Source organism: Urocitellus parryii, chromosome 6, assembly GCF_045843805.1.
Source record: "Urocitellus parryii isolate mUroPar1 chromosome 6, mUroPar1.hap1, whole genome shotgun sequence".
In the NCBI taxonomy this organism is placed as follows: Eukaryota; Metazoa; Chordata; class Mammalia; order Rodentia; family Sciuridae; genus Urocitellus; species Urocitellus parryii.
The window spans coordinates 91,513,463-91,525,956 of record NC_135536.1 but is presented as its reverse complement, the minus strand read 5'-3'; the positions used below and the strand labels follow the sequence as shown (position 1 = coordinate 91,525,956).

The window sequence follows — 12,494 nt, the reverse complement described above, 5'->3', positions numbered from 1 at the left end:
GACGTGAGGTCTGGAAATCACCAAAGTATCTTAAAGTAATAGTATCTGAAATAAATAGTATATAAACTTATTTTGCTCTCTTAACCTCTTTTGAAAAAGATCTCAAATAATTTTAGCTCCAGAACTTTTGCCTCTAGGCAATTAATTTCAATTCAAGATACAGAGAAACATTTTATAAAAATGTATCCTTGTCAGTGATATTTAGATTCCAATAATAATTTAAGTAGCATTTAAATATGACATACTTAGTTTTGTGTTTCTTACTCTGAAATTTTTAAGTGTGTATTATAGAAATTCCTAGCAGGCTTTCAACTCACAGGAAGACATGAAAAGTGATGACATAATCAAGTATATCACAGCACTGAAACCATATACTATATTCAAATATAACTCATAAGAGGAATAAGAAAGTGAATGAATGACAACCTAAGGCCTTTTGGCCCATACATTTTTGTTCCCAGTCCACTCTTCCCCTATAAGGGGAAATAAAATAAACATTCTTTCCTAGTTGCTTGGCATAGTTATTCGGTGGGTAAATATTAACTAAGTTAATTTAGACAAGATTAAAAGATAACAAATAAATACCTAGGAAGACAAAGAGAAGTCAGATCAGAAAACCTTAACTAGCTAATGATGTAGTACATAACACCATAATATTAGTACAAGTAAATGAAGGCTTCATTGTCCTTTACATTTCATGTTTTTATGACTGACACAGATGTGAAAGAGATCTGGTCCTTATGAAGAATTCTGTGCTCGCTGGAAAGATCTGTAGGCATAATGAAATGTCTTCTTCATTGATGAGATGAAGTCTTCTGTTTTTCAGGCAATTGACAACAAAATAATGAGAAGCGAACATCTTTAGAAGGTCGAATGAAAGTAATATCTAGTTGCAAAAGTCATTGGCCAAAGATAACTTCAAAAAAAATTCTGTTAACCCTATTTTTTAAAAAAAGAAAGCCAGAGAAATATATATATATATATATATTTATATATATATAATTTACACATAAACCATATATATATATATATATATATAAATATATATAAACAATGTACACATCCATTTCACCAACAGTTACAAGAAAATAGCTGTTTATAGAAGTTATACAATGCTTCTTCCAACAAATCCCAAATCAATTTTGGGAAGCAGATAAAGCCACTGGGTAAATAAATATTCCGACTAGCTAATATAAAACAATTTATGATTACGAACTGTCATCAGTTCTTTTAGGATCCAAGAAGAAATATTGTGATAAATCTGATTAGGGATACATATATTACATGGAATTTTAAAAACTACTAATTAAAACAGCCTAACAATGACAACAAATATTTAAAAGAATGTCTTAAAAGTCAGATATTTATCACTGAAAATAGCACAATTTTCTTATGTACTTCAGAGTTGTAATGTGTGCACAGGTCACTTTTGCTGTGTGTCATCATGGACCCATCTCTCTCCTGCATTCACTACAATTAGATTTTAAGATTTTATGTTTCCCGTGTGAGCTGATGGGCTGGCACATCTCAATTAAAAAAAATACACACCTCCCATTAACTAAATGGAAGTGTTAAATATCTATTAATAGATAAAAAAGGTAATGGGGAGATTTTAAATTTTGTACTAACAACTTTAAAATTACCCAAATAAAGTGATGAAGAAATATTAATTTGTTCTAAAGAAATGTTCTCTGGCCATATAAAATTGCCCTTATTTAGCTTTACAGAAGCTTGTTATGCTTGATTTGTTTATCAGCTGATATAAAAGAATACTCCTAGCATGGGATTGAAAAGGACTTTACCATTAATAAAAGATAATTTAAAAGTTGCTTTTTATTATTAAAGTGCACAGAGGCACAGTGGTATAGGTGCTTACATTTCCCTTTCAGTTATGGGAAGGCCCTTTGGGACTGAATTTAATCAGAACAGCTTTCAGCAAATACGATGTAGGCTGAAAGTTCAGATCTTATTTATGTTTTGGGTTTTGCTGTTTGAGCATAAAAAAGAAGGGAGCAGGGAGAAATGTAACTAGGTTCACAATTTTGCGCAAGAGCATATGTAAAGGTAACGTATGTACATTTTATTTCAAGAAAGACATAAGACAAACAGCATAAAGATGCCCAGATGCCCTAAAGATAAATACATTTCAAAGATTCTCATTAAAACGAATCTGTAGTATTTTTTCCTACAAGCAAAATACCTTTCTTTAAATTAAAAAAAAAATCAGTATTCTGAATTGCAAATGCTTTTGCTTTTTTTTTTGCAGAAAATCTGCCATGATTATTTTTTTTAATGAATAAGGATTTTCCACAAAACAGGCTTGCTCTACATGCTAGATTTTAAACAGTTCAGTGACACAATATGCTAACTACATACACAACAGATAATATAGTAAGAAAACACTCAACCTGATGAAAAGTTAAAATCTTCATTAATACACTGAAAACTGACATAACTCATGCCTTTTAAAATCAAAAATACAAAAATTAAATGTTTTTCCTAAAAAGATTTCCTTATTTTAAGGATTCATTTGAAAATGAAGCTGCATGTAATTTGTACAATAAGTTGTACAAGTAAACAGGTAATATACATAAAAAATTAACTGACATACTCCTCAATTATCAGTTGTCCACCTTTAATTTCCAATACTGTACTTTCTTAACAAGCATACAAAATATCAAACTTCTCTTTAGAAAAAGTGCCGTTCTTTGACATCCTTTACACAAAAACAGTCTAAGCCTGTGGCATGTTAATGCAGTTGAGAGGCAAAGCATACTAACTTTTACAAATTCTACCTTCCATAAAAAGCCTCCCGAAAAGGAGATTACACACCACTATAAAAATATCAACCTCTTGTGGTAGCTGCATTAGAGAACCAAGGCTTGAAGACTATTTTCATATAGCATAGAAAACCACTATGAGAGCCTATTAACTGCATTGGTGGCTTGGGAGTGTACTGTGCCACAGGATTATGCATAGCTACTGTTAGGTACCAAGACTGTTACACAGAGTTTTAAACTGATTGTAACTGAGAGCATAACAGAGGTACTACCAGCCCATGCAAAGTAACTAAAAATACTGAGTCACTGTGCTGCATACTTCATTCCTGGAGAAAACCAAAGGCAGCAGTAACTAAATCAAGCCCAACAGGTGACTAAACTTTTCTCCTCAAAGATTGGTGAGCACAGTGAAGTCTGAGGTATACCTTTATCCATTAAATCTGTGTGCCGTTGCAAGATATTACCATTTGGGAATACACGCCATCACAATGGTTTAAATCTTTTGAATATTAGTCATCATATATATTCTTATCTACCCAGTCTCTTGATTTTTAAAAAGATTTCACCTACAGTAGAATATTACAGAGACAAAATATAAATGCATGTCTTTTTAAATGAAACTTACATGGACTAAAAGTAGAGAATATTTTTAAACAAATATACAATATGCAGGCAGACAAAGCAGGAAAACGGCCATTCAAATGTATAATAAAAAACTAAAAACTGACTATTTCCAGAAAACTATGAAGCGCCTCAACTAAAAGGAATGCATAATGAAATTCTAATCTAATACAGGTCAAAAATGTAAAAAGGTTATAAACCTTAACAGGAAAAAATAAAACAACTTTTACTGGCCATTCCTGTTGAAATGAGAATCATAAAGTAACAGAAAAGTGGCTACAAACCCACTTAGAGCACCAAACAGAGAGAAAATAAAAGTCCATTTTCATCTCTGTTATTATCATAAAATCCTGTGTAACTACAGGTCAAACTGCTGGTGGCAGAAACAGAATTCTTTATAAACTGCAGATGTCCTGTACATAAAAAAATTTCACTGGAGTTGCACTAGTTCTAAAGACTCTTCTGTTTTAGCCTACCTACTGTATGTATTCAATCTGAGATAGATAGTCTCTTTCTGTAACCCTTGATTATTATTGGGCACCAAAGATAAGAAAAGCAAGACGGGGTACAAAAATGCAAAATTTCAACAGTAATGGCAATGTTTTTGTTTCAGTCCAAAAGGGTCCTGCATTCTCTCCCCCTTCAGTGATTTGACAAGTCTTTGTACTTAATCTGGGGGCAGCAAATCATGCAAGCGAAATCTGTCTCTGATGTGAGGTCGGACATCTTCATTCTGTGTGGAAAAAAGGAGACCTTTTTAAAAAAGCTACATAATTTCAAAGATATGATCCTTATAACATTAAAACAGCTTTACTCTGCAGAGGAAATGTACTATTTAATTTCATGATTTATATTATTTTGCTGGCCAAATACAGTCAGCCTTCTATAGCCACTGGTTCCACAGCTGTACACTCAACCATCCTTGGATCAAAAACATTCAGGAAAAAACTGCATGTGTACTGAACATGTATAGACTTTTCCCCTGTCTTAATTACTAAATAATACAGTATAACAAATATTTATTTACATTGTATTAGGTCTTATAAGTAATCCAGAGATAATTTAAAGTTTATTGGATGTGTATAGGTTATATGCCAATACTACTTCATGTTACATAAGGGACTTAAAACATCTGCAGATTTTGATAAACAGGAGATCCTAGAACCAATTCTGGATGGACTTCAAAGGATTATTGTACAGAAATGTAACACAGATACAGTTAACTTGTAAGATAGATGAGAGGATTAAGCCATTAAATCTTACTTTCCTCTTAAAATTGACTGGTGCAATACTTGGGAGGATGAGGCAGGAGATCAAAAGTTAGAGGCCAGCTGGGCAACTCAATAAGACCTTGTGGCAGTAGTGCAGTGGCAGAATTCCCCTGGGTTCAGTCCCCACTACTGGGGGGAAAATGCTCATAGAGAATAATAGTGGGCAGTGAAGTCTGGGGTTCAGAACTCCAGGTGAGATTCTACATCAATGCATTCTAACTCCAGTCCTATAATTCTTTGCCAAAACCTACTGAGGAGGGAGAGCCCTCTCCTTATCCTTGGTCTCCTCAGTGGTCTGGGACTTTCCATTTGTTTCTATGATGTATCTCTTCTCTCTTCCCTTCCATTAAAGATCTTCCCCTAATCCTTTGGGCCAATTTACTGGTCACTGATTAATTTCCCTTGAATACCAATTTTGTATAGAGGGACTTTCTTTAACCCCCACCTGCTGAGATCTCACACATCTGCCATGCAGCTGTGAACCTTGACTGTTACAGGTGATGACAGAACTTAAAAGACTCCTTCCTCTCTTCCCTAAATCACAACTAGTTCACCCAGTGACTCTCAAGCCACTAACCCATTCCAGAGGTTTCCCTTCTGTCCTCACTTGTTCAGTGAGAGTCTAGCTCATCCAACTCCGGGAAATAGAGTAGTTTTTAGGGAAGTTTCCATGTCCATACCTGCTACTCTTAACATGAACAGATGTGAGGATAAATTAAAATTATATTTTTGGCTCCCTGGAGCTATTCCTGATCTATAGGATTTACCTGCATCTCTGAAGTCCTAATTCACAGACCAAAGCCAAGTCTACTCATTTTGCCATCAAGGCCCCCGATAGCATTCTTGGTATCTGTTTTTGTATACTTTATAAGAAAGGAGTGTAAAAGAGCCACACAGACACTTTGCCTCTTCAGTATACAAATGTAAGTTGTAATATACAATATGGCGTATGTTTTTGTTTTGTTTTTTCCTTTGGAGAGGAGCACTTTGGGGAATTAAACTCAGAGCCTTGTGCATGCTAGATAATACAGAGTATCTTTTATTTGATTATAAGAATAAGCCTAACTGATTTCTGCTGTAGATTTTTAAAAACTACTTCTTTAGACATTGATGGACCTTATTTTATTCATTTATTTATATGTGGTGCTGTGAATCACACTCAGTGCCTCACACATGCTAGGCAAGCGTTCTACCACCAAGCCACAACCCCAGCCCCTCTGCTGTACATTTTTAAAAAGTTTATTAAAAACATTAAAAAATCCTGAATCTTTTTTAAACTTTCCCCTAACCTCTCAGCAGTTAACTTTTAAAAACCAGTACACATAAAGCAAGAGATTTCCACATAGTTGACAAAAAACAAAAAACAAAAACAAAAAAAAAAAACAATAAATTATACTTACCAGTTCTACAAGCTTCTCCAGAAATGGAATCAATTTTAGGAGTTCATTGTCATTTTTATCCATAAACCAGCTTTCTATAGGGATTCCATTAGAAAGCTAAAATGATAAATAAGTAAGTAAATCCTTAAGAGTAACGGTATGGACATACTTACATTTTGCCTAATATGGAAAAGTTTTTTTTTTTTTTTAATAAGAAGAAACAGTAGATTTAAAAGTTCCTTTGAAAAGAAATGCTACCAGAATTTTGTCAACTCAATAGTACAAGAGATAGAAGGAATAAACTAAAGCCTGAAGTTTTTCACCATCATTTTTCTTCTCAGTGAATATAAAGCTAACAAGTTTCATTAAATCAAGTTTTGCAAACACCATTAACATAACTAAAAACATTCCTTTATGCAGTTATACAATAGTTACCACTAGTACAGTGATAGGCATTATGAATAAAGATATATTGCCAATATAAAAAGAGAACATTGTCAGACAGAGACAGACAATCTGTGTGTGTGTGTGTGTGTGTATACACACTTACACACACATAATGTTTTTTTTAACAAGGGACTATGTCATGCCTCAGCCTCCTGAGTAGCTGTGACTATAGGCACATGCCATCATGCCTAGCTACTATTTTTCTATTCTCAACATAAGTTCTATCTACTAGAGCTACATCTTCAGTTTATTTTGTTGAGATGACATTTTGCTGTTGCTCGGGCTGGTTTCAAACTACTGGGTTCAAGAAATCCCCCACATCAGCCACCCGATGAGATAGGACTACAGGTAAGCACCACTACACATGGCTAAAATTCTTAAGAACTTATTTCTGTGGTATCTGAGATTGAACCCAGGGGTGCTTTACCACTGAGATACACCTACACCCCAGTACCACCATCACTCACAGCTTTTTTTTTTTTTTTTTTTTTTTAAATTTTGAGACAGGTCCAGATTGGTCTGGAACCTGCAATCATCCTGCCTGAGCCTCTCAAGCTGCTGGGACTGCAGATATGTACAACAAGGCCCAGCTCAAAGTCACATTTTAAAATATAAGCAAATAAAAAGGTAGGGACTTGGACTGGGGATGTAACTCAGTGGTTTATGCTGAAATTGTGCAAATTCCCCACCAAATGAACACATTTCAATGCCATATAATTTTGCCCCCCTTTTCTTACTATGGGCATTGTGAGACAGAAGTTAAGGGACAATCTTGTTCTAGCTACACCTGACTCGGATTCGGCACTGATTTATTGCAAATCGAACCTCAGATATCATACCACATAGACATATCCATAGTATAAAATATATCTTGCAAGGATGATTGATGTTTACTTGTTGGTTCTAAGAAACATTAAGGAAGGGTACAATTATGTTGACAAAATAGTCTTAATAGTTCAGAACGTTATAGCAAGTAGTCTAGAACAACAAGGTCATTAGGCCTATTATAATTCTCAACATGCGTACAATTATTGGTTTAATTACTGATAAGTGTTATTAAATGATGTACTATCTTATAGCTCCTCCTTATTCAGATTCAGATTTACTACTCAAATTCATTATTTTTGGCATTTCTAATTACAAAAGATGACACATAAAACCGGAAAATTCCACCAGTGAAAATTGTTTTTCCACACATCATATTCTTTTTGGCAGTAATTTTTCTTCATTGTATTTTTTCCAATCTGAGTTTGTTTCGCAATCCTCTTCCTACCTGATATGCAAAGGCTTGTGGTGAGTTGTCAATTATTATAGTTTTTGAAAGATCCCTTCCAAGGATATTTAAGTCCTTTATATAGTTTCCTTGTACACAAACACAATGTTCACGGAAAAGCCGGTGCCTAGACACAAAAATAAAAGAAAATTAAAAAAACAAAAAACAAAAATCCCTTTTAAAAAGTACTTTACATACTGAAACATGTACACATACATATACCATAGGCTTTACAGAATAAGCCTTATTATTTTCTCTCACTAAGGAAATTCAAATATAATACTGGGCCTAAGCTTTGGGCTACAGTTTTATATAAAAAAAAAAATTAGCAATTATTGAAACCTTACAACCCAATATTGCCATTCCTTAAAGAACTTGGGGTTATCCAAAAACATTATATTAAATTATAAAGGGGAATTAAAAATTCTAAATTGTTTTTGTAATTTATTTACCCAGGAAAGCTCAGTTCAGATGCAGCATCTGGTTGTCAGCGAGGTCTTGCTTTTTAACCAATTTTCCAGATGGTTGACTGAGGCACAAGGAGGTCAAGTGACTTGCCCAAAGTCACACAGTAAGTCAGTGGTTAGCCCCGCATTGGAACCCAAGATCCTCCTGGCTCCCAGTCCTTTGCTCTAACCAGTAGACCACACAGCCTCCCTATCCCTGTACATGCCAGAATAGAAAATATAAGAAGGAATGTTTTTGTGTTGGCATCTTAAAAAATGGGTTTTTTTTTTTTTTTTTTTAGTTTTTGAGAAAACGAGCTGCTGAGGCCAAAACATTCCATCATTTCAACTTTTCCTAAACACCCCTATTTCTTTTAGTGTGTGTGTGAATGGGGGGGGGGGGCTATTTAATAAGGGACTGAATTAAATGGTAAAATTCAGATTTAAGTATTATAAACTGATGTTTCACCAATTTTTGGCTCTTTAATGCCACATTATTTTAGAAAGCTAGTGAAGGTTTTATGATAATATTTAAATACTACTTATACAATCTCCATTAACCTTCAAAATATTAATCTCTTAAATTACTAATAATTGATAATACTGACTTTTCCACCCACACTCCATCCTGTATACCTTAATAACTGATAGTTTGTCTTTCCTTGTTTCTTAACCCCTATAAACAACTTCTCAGGAAATAGGGACTACTCATACCTGTGTTGTTTTTTTTTTATTTCAACGATTTTATTTGAAAATGTTTCTAAAATACATTGAATTCGTCTTTGCCTCTTAAGCAGAGGTTTCTTTTTATTGTTTGACTACTGGGGGTGAATGCTATGAACAGTCTATTTACTACCCTGCAGAGCTGTAATAGAGAAGTGTTTTCTAATATGAATGTGGAGATGGCTACTTGCCCAAATACAAAATGACCCTAAGCTACTACAATGTTTATTTGTTGATCTTGGGTCTTTTCTATTTCCCTGCATCCTGCATTGTAATATGATCATCAGTTGAGACTTGCTGATTTTAATGGGTGTGCCCTTTGTTTCTGATAAGTGGGGAAGCCATACTCCTAAGCTAAAAAAAATTTGTATAAAGCAAGAATATACAGGTTCAAAATGAAGATCAAAGGGACTATATAAATAAAGCTCATAAACTGAAAATATGTGGGTACTGAGAAATCACTTTGTTGCTTATAGGCTTTTTTTTTTTTTTTTTAGTAAGGCCATTTTTAAAAATTCTGATTTGTTATACTTGATGGCAGAATGAAATTTATTTTATATTACATACATAAAGCACAATTTTTCAAGATACTGATTTTACACAAAGTATTTTCATACTATTCATGTCTTATACATGTACTTGTGATAATAATGTCTAACTCATTCCATTATCATTCCTACCTGCCTCTTTTCCTCTCCCTCCCCTCATACCTGTATTTTTAATTATGCAATTTCGGGAGGGGGGAGTATTTTCTACCCACAAAATCTGTCACAGCTCAACAAAAATAAACTTATATACCATACCCCATTTTAATTACTCAAATTATCATCTGCTCTAAAAGGTTTAAAGACAGTTCTACTTTGGAAAAATGACAGCAAATATTTTACTTCTATAGACATTCAGATAATGGAAATTGGAGAGGCAGGCACAACCTGTAATCCCAAGTCACTGTGTTGATGCCTCTTTTGCCAACAGTGGCAAATGCACTAATACAAAAGACAAATGAACATAACACTATGGTTACTTTAATTACACTATAAACTCTCCAGGAATCTGAGGACCAAGAGTAGGAATTTCCAGTTTAAGAAAAATCTACTTGTACCACTCATTTAATAGCAGATCTTCCATGTCAACAAATCTGCATTTGAATTCATGGGATTCAGAGATTACAGGAATTCTCAGTCTACCCCACTGTCTCTAAAGGTGAATTCCCCATAGCATTCTATTCAAATCTACTATTAAAAAGTTTTTCTGGTCAAATTTTTTCAAAATTACAACTAGAGGAAACAAATTTATACTCCCCGATACGTCAATTTTTTTAAAGCTACTTTTAAAAAAGGATGTTAATTTATAACAATGTAATAGCATAATGAAAACTCCAAAGGGTTATGTTGCTTATCATTGTTTCATAGAACATTATACATGCTGAACAGAAATCTTTAGAATTAATGAAGTCATCAAAACAAAATCATTTTTATACATTTATTAAAATCAGGTAAAATGAGCATAAATTACAATATACTTTTGTGAATAGAAAACACTATTTCTCAAGTGTATGTCTCCAGCTGATCCTTTAGATATAAAAACAAGAGAATAGTTTTATATAGAAGGAAAAACCCTGAAATGAGGACATTAGAAAAAACCTTTCTGTATAGTTGTAACCACTCAATAATAAAGGAATCATTAACAGCAGAAAATTAAGTTTAGTTTTTTTCATGAAGACAATATGAGACAAAGTGCTCAAGAAAATTAATACTTAGCTATTAAAGCTTTTATGAGCCTTCTGTGTCATCTCCACTCTTGGTAAAAAATTCAAACAACTTACTCCTATATCTTTTTAATTTTTTTATTATAGATGGACACAATACCTTTATTTTATTTGCTTATTTTTATGTGGTGCCAGGGATCGAACCCAGTGCCTCACATATGCTAGGCAAACGCTCTACTACTGAGCTATAACCCCAGCCCCTTACCCCTATATCTTAAAGGATGCAACAAGATTGTTGCAGTCTTAACTGAAGTCTCACTTCAGATGACAGAAATAATTAAACTGATTTTCAAAATGTTTTAAAAATCACCCAATGTACCCCTGGCCTAACCAGGAATGCATGCCATCTTCTGGTTCAGGCACATGTAAGGAACTGAATCAAGATCAGGAAAACCTGAGTAACTAAATCAAAATTTTGTTTGCATGCGCTCTGCCACTGAGTCACATCCCCAGCCCTGACTAAACCAACTTTCATTTCCAATTAAATTTATGTATCATTTTCATTCCATGGAAGATAAATTTGCTCTTGAAAAATTTGATCATTTCTGTTAACATCAACTCGTTTATGCCATTAAATAAGGAATACATCATGCATTATCTCAGAAAAATAAGGTCAAACATCATGCTCACAGTGGGAAATTCAACACAACCCCCCATTCCCCCATCCCAAAAGAAATGAGGATATAGATGTCACATTGAATAAATACATTTGGTCTTCGTATCCTTTAGAAAGAACGTCTGTCTGGAGTTATGATTAGGAACTCTAAGAATTTTGGGGCTTAAGAAAATTCATTTATTTTTGCCATTCAACATAGTAAATCTCTATGTAGCCATGAAAATGGCTATTAAAATTAAATAGAATCATCATAATTTCATAGATCAGTGTGACAGACATTTCCACTATTTCTTAATTAAATTTACCTGACCAGTTGCTTTTTAGGGTCTAGTATGTTCAGTAACTTGTCTGCATACACCTTCTTAGAAGCAGTAAAAAGAATGATCTACAAATTCAGGGGAAAAGAAGGAATCATTATACATGATCTAAATATGGGTACTATATTGAATAAAATGAAAATATGTATGTAATTAGGCTCAGCACATTTACCTCATACATCTGAGACATTCGTTCCAGGAATTCCCTGAAGAATGGTCTTAATCTCACATAAACCTAAAGAAATGCAAAGATAAGTTTTCAGCAAATAAAAAAAATAAAACCACTTATTTTTAATATCTGTTGTGGTCTAACTTTTGATATGATTAATAAAAGTTTCATATTTTGAGTAGAAATATTTACTAAGTACCACTCAAACCAAATATATTTCACATATAAGAAACCACTTAATCTTTTAGTGGAATAATCATCATCACTGGTGATCACTTCGTTTTTGATAGTTATATAAAAGCATACAATGTAACAGTTCTTCATCAGAATATAATTTTAACAGATATTTAAACTAAAAGTAGAGGGCTCCCCTCTGGGAAATTGATCCACCAATCAGCTCCATCTTCCAGCCAGGTAGCATCCATCCAATTATTAGGCAAGTTGTGTGTCCATATCTAGCTGACCTGTCTCATTGACCTTCCTCAATAATTATTCAGAATTTCTTCTCAACAATTATCACCTGTTAAAATCCTATTTAAAATTTTTATTAAGGCAAACAATATTCAAGAAGGAATATCTGGACTGGTGGGCTTAAATAACCATTTTTTTGGAAATCAGAATTGCTCTTCTACATTTAATGATTTACATATAGCATATAAATTAGTGCCACTGGGCTATTTCAGA

The 12,494-nt window shown here is 33.5% G+C and overlaps 1 protein-coding gene across 2 annotated transcripts in view; it reads right to left on the bottom strand.

The window, feature by feature from the left end:
• Nucleotides 1-1,067: 1,067 nt before the first annotated feature.
• Ctdspl2 (CTD small phosphatase like 2) overlaps nt 1,068-12,494 on the bottom strand; it is an 82,985-nt gene continuing 71,558 nt past the window's right edge. For both annotated transcript variants that reach the window (XM_026390291.2, XM_077799430.1), the window contains exons 9-13: nt 11,814-11,876; nt 11,630-11,709; nt 7,772-7,898; nt 6,073-6,168; nt 1,068-4,134 (exon numbers count right to left, since the gene is read on the bottom strand). In XM_026390291.2, the coding sequence (XP_026246076.1) occupies nt 4,069-4,134; nt 6,073-6,168; nt 7,772-7,898; nt 11,630-11,709; nt 11,814-11,876 (432 nt within the window). In that variant the 3' untranslated portion in view covers nt 1,068-4,068. The remainder of the gene's footprint in view (nt 4,135-6,072; nt 6,169-7,771; nt 7,899-11,629; nt 11,710-11,813; nt 11,877-12,494) is intronic.